Source organism: Pseudophryne corroboree, chromosome 9 (assembly GCF_028390025.1).
Source record: "Pseudophryne corroboree isolate aPseCor3 chromosome 9, aPseCor3.hap2, whole genome shotgun sequence".
Lineage (NCBI taxonomy): Eukaryota > Metazoa > Chordata > Amphibia > Anura > Myobatrachidae > Pseudophryne > Pseudophryne corroboree.
The window spans coordinates 473734541-473754523 of NC_086452.1; the positions used below are offsets into that span (position 1 = coordinate 473734541).

The window sequence follows — 19983 nt, forward strand, 5'->3', positions numbered from 1 at the left end:
TTCCTCTCGTAGACTGCAGTTTCACCTGTCACTATCGCTGCAGAGCCTTAATCAGATTACACTGCAGCAGGGGAGAAGATTCCGAGAGTGACAGCGATGTGACACAGGAGACGGCATTGGAAAAAGACACTAATGTGGTAAGAGACATCCTGGGGATGGACGTGATCCTACTATATGTGGGGCAGAGAGGGCTGGGGTCCTGCCATTACCAGGCAGAGGGGCAAACTGGGCTTTTATAGTGGCCCTGGAAGACATTCTGGAAGTGGCCCCATGTGGTAGGCCTGGACAGCTGTACATTATTCTGTGCCATATCCACAAGAGGAGAGTGCCGCATTGCAGCGGAATGTAATGTATGGAGGGTGCCGCATTGCAGCGGAATGTAATGTATGGAGGGAGTGCCGCATTGCAGCGGAATGTAATGTATGGAGGGTGCCGCCATGCAGCAGAATGTAATGTATGGAGGGTGCCGCCATGCAGCGGAATGTAATGTATGGAGGGTGCCGCCATGCAGCAGAATGTAATGTATGGAGGGGGTGCCGCCATGCAGCGGAATGTAATGTCTGGAGAGTGCCGCCATGCAGCGGAATGTAATGTATGGAGGGTGCCGCCATGCAGCGGAATGTAATGTATGGAGGGGGTGCCGCCATGCAGCGGAATGTAATGTATGGAGGGTGCCGCCATGCAGCGGAATGTAATGTATGGAGGGTGCCGCCATGCAGCGGAATGTAATGTATGGAGGGAGTGCAGCGGAATGTAATGTATGGAGGGTGCCGCCATGCAGCGGAATGTAATGTATGGAGGGTGCCGCCATGCAGCAGAATGTAATGTATGGAGGGAGTGCCGCCATGCAGCGGAATGTAATGTATGGAGGGTGCCGCCATGCAGCGGAATGTAATGTATGGAGGGGGTGCCGCCATGCAGCGGAATGTAATGTATGGAGGGAGTGCAGCGGAATGTAATGTATGGAGGGTGCCGCCATGCAGCGGAATGTAATGTATGGAGGGTGCCGCCATGCAGCGGAATGTAATGTATGGAGGGAGTGCAGCGGAATGTAATGTATGGAGGGTGCCGCCATGCAGCAGAATGTAATGTATGGAGGGGGTGCCGCCATGCAGCGGAATGTAATGTATGGAGGGTGCCGCATTGCAGCGGAATGTAATGTATGGAGGGTGCCGCATTGCAGCGGAATGTAATGTATGGAGGGAGTGCCGCATTGCAGCGGAATGTAATGTATGGAGGGTGCCGCCATGCAGCAGAATGTAATGTATGGAGGGGGTGCCGCCATGCAGCGGAATGTAATGTCTGGAGAGTGCCGCCATGCAGCGGAATGTAATGTATGGAGGGTGCCGCCATGCAGCGGAATGTAATGTATGGAGGGGGTGCCGCCATGCAGCGGAATGTAATGTCTGGAGAGTGCCGCCATGCAGCGGAATGTAATGTATGGAGGGTGCCGCCATGCAGCGGAATGTAATGTATGGAGGGTGCCGCCATGCAGCGGAATGTAATGTATGGAGGGAGTGCAGCGGAATGTAATGTATGGAGGGTGCCGCCATGCAGCAGAATGTAATGTATGGAGGGAGTGCCGCCATGCAGCAGAATGTAATGTATGGAGGGGGTGCCGCCATGCAGCGGAATGTAATGTCTGGAGAGTGCCGCCATGCAGCGGAATGTAATGTATGGAGGGTGCCGCCATGCAGCGGAATGTAATGTATGGAGGGTGCCGCCATGCAGCGGAATGTAATGTATGGAGGGAGTGCAGCGGAATGTAATGTATGGAGGGTGCCGCCATGCAGCGGAATGTAATGTATGGAGGGGGCCGCCATGCAGCAGAATGTAATGTATGGAGGGAGTGCCGCCATGCAGCGGAATATAATGTATGGAGGGTGACGCCATGCAGCGGAATGTAATGTATGGAGGGTGCTGCCATGCAGCGGAATGTAATGTATGGAGGGGGCCGCCATGCAGCGGAATGTAATGTCTGGAGGGAGTGCCGCCATGCAGCAGAATGTAATGTATGGAGGGAGTGCCGCCATGCAGCAGAATGTAATGTATGGAGGGGGTGCCATGTAGCGGAATGTAATGTATGGAGGGTGCCGCCATGTAGCGGAATGTAATGTATGGAGGGTGCCGCCATGCAGCAGAATGTAATGTCTGGAGGGTGCCGCCATGCAGCAGAATGTAATGTATGGAGGGAGTACCGCCATGCAGCGGAATGTAATGTATGGAGGGAGTACCGCCATGCAGCGGAATGTAATGTATGGAGGGTGCCGCCATGCAGCGGAATGTAATGTATGGAGGGAGAGCAGCGGAATGTAATGTATGGAGGGTGCCGCCATGCAGCAGAATGTAATGTCTGGAGGGTGCCGTCATGCAGCGGAATGTAATGTATGGAGGGTGCCGCCATGCAGCGGAATGTAATGTATGGAGGGAGTGCCGCCATGCAGCGGAATGTAATGTATGGAGGGAGTGCCGCCATGCAGCGGAATGTAATGTATGGAGGGTGCTGCCATGCAGCGGAATGTAATGTATGGAGGGGGTGCCGCCATGCAGCGGAATGTAATGTATGGAGGGTGCCGCCATGCAGCGGAATGTAATGTATGGAGGGGGTGCCGCCATGCAGCGGAATGTAATGTATGGAGGGTGCCGCCATGCAGCGGAATGTAATGTATGGAGGGGGTGCCGCCATGCAGCGGAATGTAATGTATGGGGGGGTGCCGCCATGCAGCGGAATGTAATGTATGGAGGGTGCAGCTACCACGTAGCGAGACAAGGTTAGGCATTCTCCAACAACTTCTGGTGCAAAGAGACTTCCACCGCTGTGTGCACCACCACCACCACCACCACCACCCCCTGTATTCTCTACCACACACACACATAGGTCTAGAAACCAATACGCCTTTGGAGTGTGCGTGCCTTTGGCGCCATAATGTTGGGGTCATGGTCGCACATCACAGATCACGATACAGCATTTCCCAAGCTGCTGACTGCGTCCTTTCACCACTGCTCTGCCAATCTCTCCCGCTCGCAGGACACTGCAGGACAGTGCCCGAAAAAGAGGACTGTTCAGCCAACAATGAGATGGTTGGGAGGTATGATAACACATGTATTTGTGGGCTGCAATGGAGACATCTGTGGCATCCCAGAGATCTGTCTGATGGGTGGATTGAGGGTGTTTCATAGGTGTATAGAGTATCTGCACACGCCAGGTTGTGTATTGTGGAACAGGATTATTTAAATGAGATGAAGGCATGAGGCGACATGGAGCAGGCGACATGGTGCAGAGGAGGCGACATGGATGAGGTGACATGTGATAATGCTGATCATCTTTACAGGAATAAAGCTATACCTTAAACACACCGTAAATATACTTTAAACCTTTAGCCGTTGCGGCCGCTATACTTAATTCACACTCTACGCACCTTTTACGCTATTAGCGTACAGAGTCCCGTATCACTGAACGGACTTTGCATACAAACACCGCGCTGGGGGTACAAAGTACACACAGCGCGTACACCCCCAGAGATACACTTTAAACCTTCTACAGCAATGCAATGCAATAATAATAATACACTTTAAACCTTAGCAGGGCAATGAGGACACGACACCAATTGTGATTTTACCGCTGGGTTCCGACACCACAGTGGATTATTTCTGAAAGGGGGTTTACAATACAAACTATACACTACAATACAAGACAATATATAACAGAATAATGGCTACAGGTCAATGTACATACGTGAGTATATTCGCGTGCGCTTCCCGGTCCGGTCCTCCATCATCAAATAGATAACGTTGTGAGTCTTGTACCGGGCCGGGCTGCAGCAGGCTTTATTTATACAATTCTTCCAAAAGCAATACAATGGATACTGTAATCCCTTTGTCCATTGGACACAGGGATGCACTTTTACAGTACAGGAGAGATCATAGGTCGATTTGAATAGGTGGGCGATGTCTTTCTCAACTGCTCTTGTGGGTGGTCTCCTCTGGATTCCCGCCGCATACATAATATACAGTAAATACAGTTTATATCTATATTCTGCTTCTGCACATAACTATCTGCAGGAACATGCGATCTTCCGCAGATCAATACCAGAATGTTACCCTTAAAATACCCTACAGCTGGATACCAAATACCACCTTATAACCTTAGTCTGTCCCCTCTTATCCTGTAAAGGTGAATCCCTTTGTTCTGCAACCATTTAAACAGCTATAACTTTCTTATGTGGTTCAAGGAGACTATGTGTACATTGTGCATTATTTGGATTAAATATGTAATGTGTTTTGATGGCCCTCCATGCGTACACAAACCCTGCCGTAAATACCCATACCACGCGCCGATGCGCAGGATCGCGGGAGCGACCATACGCAAATTGCGGACATGTGCACGCACGGCAGAACAAGTGCACGCGCAGTGGGCATGTGTGTGCAGTTTGTACGTGCTGTGTGTTCTGCAATATTTTTCGACTGACACATGTTGAGGAGGAGTTGACATGGTACGGAGGCAGAGGTTACATGGAGGAGACGGCATGGTGCAGAGGAGGCGACATGGTGCTGAGGAGGCGACATGATGCAGAGGAGGTTACATGAATGAGGTGACATGATACAGAGGCAGAGGTTACATGGAGGAGGTGACATGGATGAGGTGACATGGTGAGAAGTAGGTGACATGGTACGGAGGCAGAGGTTACATGGAGGAGACGGCATGGTGCAGAGGAGGCGACATGGTGCAGAGGAGGTTACATGAATGAGGTGACATGGTACAGAGGCAGAGGTTACATGGAGGAGGTGACGTGGTGGAGGAGGTGACATGGATGAGGTGACATGGTGAGAAGTAGGTGACATGGTACGGAGGCAGAGGTTAAATGGAGGAGACGACATGGTGCTTTAGAGGCAACATGGTGCAGAGGAGGTTACATGGTCAGGAGGGGGTGACATGGTATGGAGGCAGAGGTTACATGGAGGAAACGACATGGTGCTGAGGAGGCGACATGGTGCAGAGGAGGTTACATGGATAAGGTGACATGGTGAGGAGGAGTTGACATGGTAGGGAGGCAGAAGTTACATGGAGGAGACGACATGATGCTGAGGAGGCGACATGGTGCAAAGGAGGCGACATGGTGCAGAGGAGGCAACATAGTGCTGAGGAGGCAACGACATGGTGCTGAGGAGGTTACATGGATGAGGTGACATAGTGAGGAGGAGTTCACATGGTACGGAGGCAGAGGTTACATGAAGGAGACGACATGGTGCTGAGGAGGTTACATGGAGGAGGCGACATGGTGCTGAGGAGGTTACATGGAGGAGGCGACATGGTGCTGAGGAGGCGATATGGTGCAGACGAGGTTACATGGAGGAGGTGACATGGTGCTGAGGAGGCGATATGGTGCAGAGGAGGTGACATGGTGCTGAGGTGACATGGTGCTGAGGTTACATGGATGAGGCGACATGGTGCAGAGGGGGTGATATGGTGCAGAGGAGGTTACATGGATGAGGTGACATGGTGCAGAGGAGGTGACATGATATGTTGGAGTTCCGACAACCGAGTTTTGGCTGAAGGGACAGCTACCTGTGAGGACAGTAAACGAGGTGGCTGAATGTAATTCCTCCTCATGGGGTGGAAGCCAAACTAAGTGTTAACGTTGGCCTGAGTCCGTAAAGAAAAGGAGGACTTTGTAGGAAGATAACTGTAATTTTAATGAATAATCAGGCTGTACACGAATAATGGAGAAATAGAAGAAACTGGAAGAATTAGAGTCTATGGTTAAATGACTTAAAGAGTGAAGCTGAAGAACTCCGGTAAAGAAGAACTGAAGACTGTGTTTTATGATTGAAAGATGAGGCTGAAGAACTTGGACTTTGAAGAAATGAAGACTGTGGTTTGTGATTGAAAGACGAGACTGAAGAACTTGGACTTTGAAGAAATTAAGACGTCTGCGGGAACCGCCATTAGCACCTGGAGCTCCTCTACAACCTGGGACCCCATGAGCGCTTCCACGAGTGGCAACGGACTTAGACAGCAGGACTGCAGCAGTGTTTAGGTAACCGATGGATGAGAGCAACCAGGACCAGGGAACCAGAAGTAACCCGGGAGCACAGAGCTGGAGAACCTTTCACAAGGAGGTAACATGAAGCTCTGGCACTCTCCCTCTGAGCCAGCCCCCTTTTGTAAGGGGAGAACACGCAGGATTGGGTGGATACAGATTGGGAACTTCATTGGTAATACTCTGGTCTCCAACATAGCTGCCCCCAGCACAGGAGACATACTTAGCTGTTAGCACACAGCTTTAGCCAGCTTCTGTCTCTGACACACTATACTGTGTCACCACTAGAGGACCTTACCGCAGCGATCCCCGCCGCAGCGCCCGGCTCTCCAGACCCTCGGCCCTTGGCAGCTGCACATCCGTCCAGGAGGACCCGCCGCCAGCAGCTCCCTGCCGCCGCAGCCGCGCCAACCAGCGGGACGGTAAACCCGCGGGAGCACCCGCCGGAGGTAAGGCTCCGGAGCCTGACAATATGGAGGCAGAGATTACATGGAGGAGGCGACATGGTGCTGAGGAGGCAACATGATGCCGAGGAGGTTGCATGGATGAGGTGACATGGTGCAGAGGAGGTGACATGGAACGGAGGCAGAGGTTACATGGAGGAGGTGACATGGTGCTGAGGAGGTTACATGGATGAGGTGACATGGTATGGAGGCAGAGGTTACATGGAGGAGGTGACATGGTGCTGAGGAGGTTACATAGATGAGGTGACCTGGTATGGAGGCAGAGGTTACATGGAGGAGGTGACATGGTGCTGAGGAGGTTACATAGATGAGGTGACCTGGTATGGAGGCAGAGGTTACATGGAGGAGGCGACATGGTGCTGAGGAGGTTACATGGATGAGGTGACATAGGGGGTAATTCTGAGTTGATCGCAGCAGCAAGTTTGTTAGCAATTGGGCAAAACCATGTGCACTGCAGGGGGGGGGGGCAGATATAACATTTGCAGAGAGAGTTAGATTTGGGTGGGTTATTTTATTTCTGTGCAGGGTAAATACTGGCTACTTTATTTTTACACTGCAATTTAGATTGCATATTGAACACACCACACCCAAATCTAACTCTCTCTGCACATGTTACATCTGCCCCCCTGCAGTGCACATGGTTTTGCCCAACTGCTAACAAAGTTCCTGCTGCGATCAACTCAGAATTACCCCCATGGTGCAGAGGAGGTGACATGGTACGGAGGCAGAGGTTACATAGATGAGGTGACATGGTGCGGAGGAGGTTACATGGAGGAGGCGACATGGTGCTGAGGAGGTGACATGGTGCAGAGGAGGTTACATGGATGAGGTGACATGGTACGGAGGCAGAGGTTACATGGAGGAGACGACATGGTGCAGAGGAGGCGACATGGTGCAGAGGAGGCGACATGGATGAGGTGACATGGTGCGGAGGAGGTTACATGGATGAGGTGACATGGTGCAGAGGAGGTTACGTGGAGGAGACGACATGGTGCAGAGGAGGCGACATGGTGCCGAGGAGGTTACATGGATGAGGTGACACGGTGAGGAGTTGACATGGTACGGAGGCAGCGGTTACATGGAGGAGACAACATGGTACTGAGGAGGCAACATGGTGCAGAGGAGGTTACATGGATGAGGTGACATGGTGCGGAGGAGGTTACATGGAGGAGACGACATGGTGCAGAGAAGGCGACATGGTGCTGAGGAGGCGACATGGTGCTGAGGAGGTTACATGGATGAGGTGACATGGTGCGGAGGAGGTTACATGGAGGAGGCGACATGGTGCTGAGGAGGTGACATGGTGCAGAGGAGGTTACATGGATGAGGTGACATGGTACGGAGGCAGAGGTTACATGGAGGAGACGACATGGTGCAGAGGAGGCGACATGGTGCAGAGGAGGCGACATGGATGAGGTGACATGGTGCGGAGGAGGTTACATGGATGAGGTGACATGGTGCAGAGGAGGTTACGTGGAGGAGACGACATGGTGCAGAGGAGGCGACATGGTGCCGAGGAGGTTACATGGATGAGGTGACACGGTGAGGAGTTGACATGGTACGGAGGCAGCGGTTACATGGAGGAGACAACATGGTACTGAGGAGGCAACATGGTGCAGAGGAGGTTACATGGATGAGGTGACATGGTGCGGAGGAGGTTACATGGAGGAGACGACATGGTGCAGAGAAGGCGACATGGTGCTGAGGAGGCGACATGGTGCTGAGGAGGTTACATGGATGAGGTGACATGGTGCTGACAATGCTAAATTCCTTTGTCGTATAATCAACCCTTTATGAAGCTAAGAACACTGTACGCTGTTTACTTAAGAAATACCGTAATGATACGCTATTTGCGTAACGATCGCTCAGCCGTAGGCGAGACGCTCAAGCGTCACGTTCGCTCACGGCCCAGTGATCACAGGACACGTTATTGGTTATGTCTAGGGGAAAGATTCGCTGTAACGTAGCATACGCTAGAGACCACGAGGAGGTCACTAGCGGTGCAGACGCTCACAACACTATACCTTGATATTAAACCTTATACCGATGAAACACACAGAATACCTTAATGTGAGTACAGGGTGTAAATGCAACCTTGTGTAACCTGACTATCTACAAAGCTGTTTGAGCGTCACCGACGCTCAAGTGAACACTTAACACTATAGTAAATACACTGATACTGGTTTAGGGTTCCAAAGCCTATAATCTGTATTATATCTAGTATACTTGTAAAAGGGGATAACAGTACATATGATACACTACAATATAACAGAGACTTCCTAACCACAGAACTAAACAATAAATACAAAAAGACAATACTACACTGACCTAAATGCAATACGATACAATACTATAATACTATAAGGTATTTAAGAGAAAAAGAGGAGAGAGAGAGATAGAGAGAGAGAGAGAGAGATTGGCTCGCAGAAAGACAATGATTATGGAGAGAACTTACGCACAAAGGGTATGATCGCCTGCGCCTCGATATCCAGCTCCCGATTATCAGCAGATAACCGTTGATGAGAGAGTGAGAGCTGGATGTGGTCGGTCTGCCTATTTATGCCCCACACACAATGCAATCTCCTAGTCCCTACAATCCTACAGTTTATTGGACACAGGAATTCGGCCCTGTACTGTAACCAAAGGTCATAGGTTGATTCATACAGGTGGGCTGTGCTGATTTCCAACAGCTCAGGTGGGCGGGGAACTGGGTTTCCCGCCGCATACCTGAGTATGTGCAAATCATAGAAATGGACATAAACTTCTTATGTCCATAACTATTCGCACGAGCGATTAATACGCTCCAAACCAACACCGGAATATTGCTAATTAAATACTCTTCCGATGGGTATCAAACACTGCTGTATGACTCCTGTTAGACCCCTCGTGCAATACAAAGAGGGATTCCTCCGCTCAGGGACATTCTATCTAAACCAAACTTACAGAAACTATTGAGGGGAACATGATCTATAAACTACATTAATTGTGAACTTTTGTAACGAATGAGTCGCACGCTACGATCACATAAACTCTACCGTAAATGCGCATACTGCGCGTGCGAGTGCACGCTATTGCGGGTATGCGCTTCCACGGGAGAGCGTACGCATGCGCAGCACGGACCAGTGTGCGGTGCAAATATGGCAGTGTGCACTAAGACATTTTCTGACTTTGACAGTCCACCCTTTGGCAGTCAATAATAACTGCCACAAAATATTTAAGGAGAAAAATGTAAGTCAGGGGTTAATTGATTTCCATGGTTGGGTAGGGGAGGAGAGAGGAGAAGGTGTGAAGAGGGTATGACCTAGTGAGAAAGCAGAAGCATGTGTGTATGAGTCCATGTTTGGAGGGTCATGTATCATCGTGCCGTACGTGTGGTAAATCAAGCTTCGAGGTATTGCGAAGTATACATTTGAATTCCTTCTTATCCTGTGGTACAGGTCTGTGGATGGGCTGTCAAACTCTACCGAGCTCATTTCGGCTGTGGTTGTAACACAATGGGGATGCACATTTTAGTTGATGATACATGAATTGGGGGGGGGTATGTGGTTGCTGCTATCTGTGCCTGTATTCCCTATCGACTATGTGTGTTATTGCCTGAGGGTTGCAGAGATGAAGATAAAGAACACTTACGAAAAATGCAATGATATTCTATGTCAGGGTAATGTACGTTCGTCGATTGAGGTCTTGATTGGTGTCGGTTGATTGGAGTCTTCTTCTTTGTGCTTTTGCTCATAAATCGTGAGTAAAGCATACAACGTCCATGGATTTACAAAAAATGTTGGGCTAGCGTGATTTTAAAGTTCCTAGGGAAACTGGGGTACCCATGGCATTGTCCATCAAAATCTTGTTTATCAGGTCGTCTGCTCTTCTTCTTTCCATCTTTCCGTTGTCGGCCCCTTGGCTCATCAAATCCTTCGTCTACGTGGGTCTTTGTACCTCGGAGGAAAACATAGAAATGGGTGAAAGACGGACCGTATACTCATTACATCATTACGTCATGGTTTCTAGCATTGGGTCATAAATCAAATCCAGGTTAATTACAGTTTCCTCACTCCTTAAGCTCATCACTTTCGTACTTTGCTTGCACCTCATCAAAGCCTGCCCGCATCTAAATATCAATCCAATAGATATAACAACACCTAAGATACACAGGAGAAACTTTCCAACATCCATTATGACTCCTTGAGCCCACTCTCCCAAACCGGAGAACCAATTTCGCGGGTTCAACCATGACACCCAACCAGTCAGCTCATTACCTACAGCAGCAAGGGTGAGATTGTGTTTTCGACGAAATTCCCACTTCAATTGGAGAATATCATCCATCTTTTGGTCTATGACCTCTACCGGATCCTCGGTGCTATTTGTGATATACGTGCAACACTTTATGCCGTACTGTGTTGCCAATGTAACACAATATCCGCCTGTTACTGCTGTAAGATAATTAAGAACCATCCTATGCTGAACTAGTTCTGTTTTGTAAGCTTGGAGTTCTCTTCCAGTGTATCTAAACGTGTCATCATACATTTCAGTGATATTATCTAACAAATTGGCGAGTGCGGAAATGTATCTATAATTCATCACACCTCGAGCGGTGCGAGTGAAATCTAACGCTACCAGAACCTGAATCCCGGTGGATTCATGGATAAGATCAGAGGCCGGATGCTCTAACCTTTCTGACAGTTGTCTTTTAACAAGGTGCTCGTAGTGAGTGTGAGTATAAGGAGTTTGGGCACCACGGTGTATGTCCTTCATTTTGTCATGTGTAACAGTCATTACTTCAGGCAATACTTTTCCAATATAACACAATCCTTCAGAGTTTGGGGCAAGCCACTTGTACGCCTTTCTCCCGCATATGAAATATGCATCATCGGGGAGAACATAAGGGACGGAGAAGGACATGACCATGTTACAAACCTTCCAGGTGAAATCTCCTGACCCTAATTCTTCCATCTGTCTAATGCACGTATCAGTTTGTACGATATGTGCACAGTATCCTGGTGATACTTCTCCAACTTTAGTAATCCTATTTCCTAAGGTATATCGATACCGGAATGATTTTCCTCTACTGGCTATGTGGCGTACGAGCTCTGTATCTGTAGGCATTCTATCTGCTCTGTGTGAAAAGGTCATGGTAAGGTTGCTCCATGACACTTCCCAATTTCCCGGTTTTCTGGGATTGGAGATGTTAAAACATATGAGGGACCTATCCACATGGTATTGGTGGAGCTTCAAACTAGGAGGGCTGGAGATGTTAAACCTCCGGTCCACCGGTCTCCCACCACTTAGCTCAAGTACCTCCCCTAACGTTAAAGGAAATGGTACTAGCCCTGATTTACTGTGACCCTGAGGTACTTGAGAGCATACCCAACAATCTGTTTGGTTTAACACGTTACCCACTAAGGAGTGATAGTCACTCAATGGATGCCGGTCTATATGGATATTAAAACTAGATTGACATTTCTTTATGCATCCATCTTCAACCAGATTATCACAGAGCCTACAGATACAATTTTCCTCAGCTAACAATCCATCACAATTTCTTCTATCGGATCGTTTTCTGATACTCGCCTTTGCTTGTTGGCTTGGTTGATCTTGGAAAACTACGCCTCCATCATCATAATCGGAACCCATTCCAGAACCTCTTTCGACCTCTATGGTACTCTCGCCGGAACAGACTGCTCTGGTCAACATCATGGTTAACATCAAAATCCGGATCACAGTCTCTTGGGGCAAGTCCATCTTTGAGGAGGAAATAGAGAAGAATGAGAAGGGGGAGAAAGAAATTTTAAAGGAGAGGGGATGGGAAGTGGAGAAAACAATAAAAGGGAGAGGGGAGTCGACAGCTGCTTTCGGTCTTCAAGGCTCAGGTGCCGCCTCAGTCCTCCTGGAACAGACACTCTAGTGATACAACCTCTACCGTCTGTTCCTTATCACGGGACTTCTCTGGATCAGCAACCTTCTTGCAGTGGGATGAATGGACCCAAGTCTCTCTCTCAGCAACCTTCAATGCTGTGGTGCTAGTCAATAAGACCTGGTATGGTCCTTCCCATCTATCAATAAGACAACCTGAGCGTAGAAAATTTCGTATCATTACATAATCCCCAGGTTCAATGTCATGACAATTACTATCTGGTAAATCAGGAATCACCAACTTCAGATTATCATTTTGATTCCTCAACTGCTTACTCATATTAATTAAGTACTTTACAGTTACTTCATTGTTACATTTCAAATCATCCTGAGGGTTAATCATGACATGCGGTTGTCGACCAAACAAGATTTCAAAAGGGGACAGATTAAGAGGGGACCTGGGAGTGGTTCTGATGCTATACAAAACAATGGGTAAAGCTTCTGGCCACGTCAATCCTGTCTCTGCCATTACTTTACTCAATTTATTTTTAATAGTGCTGTTCACTCTTTCGACCTTCGCGCTCGCCTGTGGACGGTACGGAGTGTGCAGCTTACTATCAATTCCCATCAACTTACACATTCCTTGAAAGACATCACCTGTAAAATGGGTACCCCTATCACTTTCAATGATTCTAGGGATACCATATCTACATACAAATTCCTGCACAATTTTCTTAGCTGTAAACATAGCGGTATTTGTAGCTGTTGGAAAAGCTTCGACCCAATTCGAGAAAACATCTATACAAACAAGTACATATTTCAAATTTCTACATGGGGGTAATTGAATGAAGTCAATTTGTATTACTTGGAAAGGGCCGCCGGCAGGTGGGATATGGGATGGTTCTGTTGGTATTGCTTTTCCAATATTCTTTCTCAGACAGGTAAGGCATGACATTGCTCTTTTACTAGCATGAGAGGAGAATCCTGGGGCGCACCAGTATGCTCTTACCAATTTGCACATCCCCTCCTTGCCTAGATGAGTCAGCCCGTGAGCTGCTTCAGCCAGACACGGAAGGTATGCCCTGGGGGCCACTGGTTTACCATGTCCATCCGTCCAGAGCCCTGAGGACTCCTGGCCATATCCCTTTGCCTTCCAGACTGCCTTCTCCTGAGTGGAACACAAATTCTGCATTTCACACAACTTTTGTGTGTTGATGGTATTAAATACCATCAGTTGTGTGGTGTCTGTCCGTATGGGGGTAGCAGCTGCAAGCTTTGCAGCTTCGTCTGCTCGGCTGTTACCAAGGGATACTGGGTCTTGACTATATGTATGTGCTTTACATTTGATAACAGCCACTCTGTCGGGTTCCTGTATCGCTGTTAGAAGCCTTTTTATATACGCTGCATGCGCTATCGGTGTGCCAGCTGCCGTCATGAAATTTCTGAGCCGCCATAGGGCTCCGAAATCATGGACTACCCCGAACGCGTATCTAGAATCGGTGTAGATATTGGCAGACTTACCCTTAGCCAATTCACATGCTCTGGTTAGGGCGACCAGTTCAGCAACCTGGGCTGAGTGAGGTGGGCCTAGCGGTTCCGCTTCTATGGTGTCTTGGTCATCTACGACTGCGTATCCAGTACACAAGTCTCCCGAGTCTGACTGTCTGTGACAACTACCGTCCGTGTAGAACGTGAGTTCTGCATCTTCTAGTGGATTGTCACTGATGTCAGGCCTTGCGGTAAAATTTTGGGTCAAATATTCCATACAATCATGTGTATCTTCCTTTGCATTAAATCCTCCTTCCCCATCACTCTCACCTCCCACCCTTTGTGCCTGTCCAGGCACACCTGGGAGAAATGTTGCAGGGTTTAATGCACTGCATCTCCTTATGGTGATGTTTACGGGGGCCATTAGTGCTAATTCCCATCTCGTAAACCTGGCTGATGAGACGTGTCTGGTTTGGGCAGAATTCAATAAGGCAGATACCGCATGCGGTGTATGGATTGTGAGGTTGTGGCCTAGCACGACATCTTCGCTTTTCGTCACTAGCAATGCTATCGCCGCAACGCTACGCAAGCATGTGGGGAGGGACCGCGCTACCGTGTCTAGCTGAGCGCTGTAGTATGCAATTGGCCTGCTGGCATCACCGTGTTTTTGTGTTAGTACACCTGCTGCGCACCCAGCACTTTCTGTTCCGTATAGTTCAAAGGGTTTCCCATAGTCTGGCATACCTAGTGCTGGTGCCTGCGTTAGGCACTGTTTGAGTCTCTCAAATGCTGTTTCAGATTCGTCTGTATGCGAAATCCGATCAGGTTTGTTTGAAGAGACCATTTCCTGCAAAGGTAGCGCCAATATGGAAAACCCTGGGATCCAATTACGGCAATACCCACACATTCCTAAAAACGTCCTGATCTGTTGCTGGGTTTGTGGCAGTGTCATGTCTCTAATGGCTTGGATTCTATCAGCGGTCAGGTGTCTCAGTCCTTGTGTTAGACAGTGTCCCAAATATTTTACCTTAGTCTGGCATAATTGCAACTTGTCTTTGGAGACCTTGTGACCTGTGTCTGAAAGATGAAACAGGAGCTGTTTCGTATCCTTCAGGGACGCCTCCAATGAATCAGAACACAGTAGTAGATCATCCACGTACTGTATCAACACTGATCCACTTTCCGGTTGGAAAGACTGTAAACAATCATGCAAAGCCTGAGAAAATATACTTGGACTATCTATGAAACCTTGGGGTAACCGAGTCCACGTGTATTGGACTCCTCTGTATGTGAATGCAAACAAATATTGGCTGTCAGGGTGCAGAGGTACCGAAAAGAAAGCGGAGCAGAGGTCAATAACAGTGAAAAATTTGGCAGTGGGAGGAATTTGCATTAGGATGACAGCTGGATTAGGCACTACGGGGAACTGACTCTCGACTATTTTGTTAATCCCCCTTAGATCCTGCACTAGCCTGTAACCCCTCCCCCCACTCTTTTTAACAGGGAAGATGGGACTATTTGCTGTGCTGGACGTTCTTACTAGAATGCCCTGTTGTAGCAAGCGCTCTATTACCGGGAAAACTCCTAACTCCACCTCTGGCTTCAGAGGATACTGTGGGATTTTTGGAGCTATCCTACCATCTTTTACTTGTACTACTACTGGAGCTACATTTGCCATTAATCCAGTGTCCTGTCCATCTTTTGTCCAAAGCGACTCTGGTATCTGAGATGTCATCTCTTCTATTTGGGATGGATTCCTATTTGTCATAATGGAATGTGACATTAATTTTGATGGGGAGTCTAACATGTCTCGTACTTCCTGAGCGTGATTCTCAGGGGTGTCCAAGAATACACCTTCAGGAGTACAATAAATGACGCAACCCATTTTACATAGTAAGTCTCTTCCCAGGAGATTGGTCGGTGCCGATGCAGCCAGCAAAAAGGAATGCTTGGTATGCAAAGGCCCTATTGTAATCTCGGCTGGTTTGCTAACAGGGTAGTGCTGGACTACTCCTGTTACTCCTATGGCTGGAACTGTCCTACCAGTGGTTCTCATGCCCACTGTCGAATTGATCACTGACTTGGCCGCCCCTGTGTCTACAAGAAAGTTTAAAGTTTTACCGGCTACATTGATTGCAATCTCTGGTTCGCTTCCAAGACTGGCAATCAATTTAACTGGTTGCAGATTACAGGTATGGCCACACCCCTATTGGGTATGCTGACCTCCCTGAATCCCGCTGGCAGCAACTACTTGTGAGGGAGTTAGCTGGGAACTACCAGAGGCATGCCAATCTCTGTTTGGGGGATATCTTTTTGTTTCCCCTGTATGTGGCTCAAAACTCCGCCTCTGTGGACCCTGCTCCCAATGTCGTGTGTGGTGTTGTTGTCTAGGGGGTTGAAAAGATCTTTGTACATTTCTTACTCTACAGTCTCGTGCAAAATGTCCTGGTTTGTTACAAGAAAAACATGTTATTACACTTGCCTTACCCACAGGATTCGGTGGTACATACGCAGGCTGCCTTGTGGTCAGCGCCTGTATACTTACGGACATCAACTTATCACTTTGCGACTCCCTGTGCCTAGTGATATTTCTGTCGTGATCAATAGCAGCCTCTCTCAAGGTGGACACTGACAGACCTCGCCAACATGGCTGCGTGGTCTGTACCCTAGCTTTTAGTGTTTCTTTCAAACCATCCATCAGTACAGATACTGCTACTTCTCGATGGTTTGGGTTGGTCTTTATGTCTTCTATACCAGTGTACTTTGCCATTTCTAATAGTGCCCGGTGAAAATATTCTGTTGCCGTTTCGGACTCCTTTTGCTTAATGGAAAATATTTTATTCCATTTAACAACGGCAGGGAAATACTCCTTTAGCTGCAAATTTATCCTTTTTACATTATCCTTATTGTACACGTCTGTAAGCGGTACATCTTTATCCAATGCACAATCGGCTAAAAACTGAGTTGCATCAACATTTGAAGGTAAACAAGCTCTTAGCAGTATCTGCCAATCCTTGTTGTTGGGCTCTAAAGTGTTTCCTAAATCCCTGATGTATTTTTGGCTAGCAACTAAGTCCTTCCTGGGGTCAGGAAATTCGGACACTATTGTTCTTAATTCCATTCTGGAAAATGGAGTATACATGGCAATGTTCCTTATGGGAGTGGCTCCAGACACATCTGTTTTTCCATTGGGAACTGCTATTACCCTTACAGGAGCAATTCTAACAGCCTCTTCCTGTGTAGATTCTACAGCTTGTTGTGGTACAATTGTTTCAGTGTAGTGCATGGTGCCGTACTTACCCGTTGACACGACCTCACCTATCCCTCCGCTAGGGGCTTTCACTAATCTCGTGGGTGTCGCTGTGCCTACTGTGGTCTCTGCTATGGTGGCTGCAAGAGAGAGAGCTGAAATTGTTGCTGAATCGTCTTCTTGATCACACTCCTGAGGAAGGTTCAAAACAGGGTACATCTTGCACGGGTTAATACTTGCATGAGTTATTTGGTTAACATCATTAACATTTACAGTGTTACTAAGAGTTTGTGTTTTACAACCCTGTGCGTTTCTCTCCGCAATCAACTTCTCTCCTGCAATGTATGGTGGAGGAGGAGCTGTGGCAATCAACTTCCTGACTGCCCCAGATCCCGCCGCCAGAGCCAAACCTCTCTGTATCTCACCTTCCTGGTGCCATAACTGTAAATAATCATGATGCTGAATTCGTCTCTTTGCTGATTTTACGAGACATATCCTCCTCCTTAAATTTTGTAACACCTCTGGACTGAAGCTACCTATTCTTGGGAACTTGTCCCTGTCTTGTACAGTCATTCTCTCCCATTCATCACATAAAACCTCTGTGTGACTACCGTATTTTTCACACATAATGTATCTTGCCGACCCAATTGGTCGGTCCTCCGAATCAACCTGAACCTGGGTTGATCGCCCCCTACCGGAACAAATGGCCCCCATAATCTGTAGGCGTTGCTTATTCCTCCTTGGATCTTTTATCTCAAGGTTTTCAGCGAACCCTTACAAACAAACCAAGATGTCCTTGGGCAGGCCGGCGGTGGTGGTTTATCAAGTACCCCACTTACTTCTCGCCCACGTTGGCCTGTGCCGCAATCACTGTAAACCAGAGCTGTGGTACCCAACCCAGGGCCCCTGTGAACCTTTAGTTTACTGGAACATATGAGGGTTACCCGCAGGACACTTACTCTTTCCAGTAAAGTTGGGGTTGTTAGATAGTTCCTGAGTGACCAGCGAACTTCCCTTCCAAAAATAAAAAATTACACAAATCACGTCAGAGTGTACAAATAGCGTTTGTGACCACTTTACTCTAATGGTATTTAGGTCAGATTACTAACTACTGCACACAATTACGTGTGGTCCAATCGTTCAGTATACGAGCACTACTTGTCATGTACTGAAAGATCAATGGAATCGATGTTTCCGGCTGCGATTCCTTCAACCAGAGCTTGTATGGCCTATATGGGTTCTGCACCAACACCCCAGGCGTTGTGCCACTGGACTTTTATAGCGGACCTTTTACCTTACGACCTCCTGGTCTTGTTCCTTATGACCTCCTGGTCTTGTTACCTTATGGTCCGCTATACTCTAATGCTCAAATATTATTTAACCAGAGATGCCTCCCTGGCCACCGTATATGTCACTTACACGTATGTTCCTTAACGAGTACCCGACTTTCCTTTTGGTTCCACCTTAAAGTTATATAAACTTTTGTATACAAAACACACTCACTCAACACATGTACACTTTGTTTCTATATCTATTTCTGCGCAGAAATTGTCTTCAGGCCAAAAGTGTTACCAATTAGGAGCAGGATCTGTTAAACTAAATTTCAGATTTTCTAAAAACAGATTTGCGTTATTTACCGCGTCGCGTTATCTACCGCTGTGCGTTACTTATCGCCTTTGCGTTACTTATCGCTTTTGCGCTACTTATCGCTTTTGCGCTACTTCAACTTTATCACAACTTGAGCTACGTGGGCGTAACCAGACGCTACGTTGCGTAGTGTACGCTGCGTGCGTCTGCCTTTTGGATTGCGTACGCTAGTCTTTGTTAGCGACACGTGTACGCAATGCAAAGGATCCACCGTAACACAATATATTTATTTATCAATGTAGATGATCCCTGATCATCTACCGCAATCCACACTGACTGCCTTGTATCTCAGACAAACCGTGTGTTTGTTCTATACTTTAACTATTACCTCTACTTTTAAATAACAGCAAATCTCTTTTTAGCACTTTCTATCAACTATAAAAAAAATTGGCAAACAGGAATAGTGATATACGAAATTTGAAAAAGAAATGCAGATAAATGTATGCGTACGCAAGACAAAAGAAAAATAAACAGTTTTAAAAGACACAAGCGTTTTGTTCTTACTTCCGGTTACCGGGTTCCTTCAGCACTCTTTGTCTAAGCGAAGCAGACGCTTATCCCGTCAGCAACTGCGAGACAACCTCCCACCCTTTTGCTGGGGGATAATGTCTGCTGGTCTACCTAGTGCAGATGTGAAAAGGACCGGACGAGCCCGCAATTGACAATGCTAAATTCCTTTGTCGTATAATCAACCCTTTATGAAGCTAAGAACACTGTACGCTGTTTACTTAAGAAATACCGTAATGATACGCTATTTGCGTAACGATCGCTCAGCCGTAGGCGAGACGCTCAAGCGTCACGTTCGCTCACGGCCCAGTGATCACAGGACACGTTATTGGTTATGTCTAGGGGAAAGATTCGCTGTAACGTAGCATACGCTAGAGACCACGAGGAGGTCACTAGCGGTGCAGACGCTCACAACACTATACCTTGATATTAAACCTTATACCGATGAAACACACAGAATACCTTAATGTGAGTACAGGGTGTAAATGCAACCTTGTGTAACCTGACTATCTACAAAGCTGTTTGAGCGTCACCGACGCTCAAGTGAACACTTAACACTATAGTAAATACACTGATACTGGTTTAGGGTTCCAAAGCCTATAATCTGTATTATATCTAGTATACTTGTAAAAGGGGATAACAGTACATATGATACACTACAATATAACAGAGACTTCCTAACCACAGAACTAAACAATAAATACAAAAAGACAATACTACACTGACCTAAATGCAA

General features: G+C 47.6%; 1 protein-coding gene across 1 annotated transcript in view; it reads left to right on the top strand.

Moving 5' to 3' along the window:
* The window catches only part of RASSF1 (Ras association domain family member 1), a 132049-nt gene that overhangs the window by 52299 nt on the left and 59767 nt on the right, over positions 1 to 19983 (top strand). The window contains exon 2 of the mRNA XM_063941395.1: positions 13 to 137. Within this exon, the coding sequence (XP_063797465.1) occupies positions 13 to 137 (125 nt within the window). The remainder of the gene's footprint in view (positions 1 to 12; positions 138 to 19983) is intronic.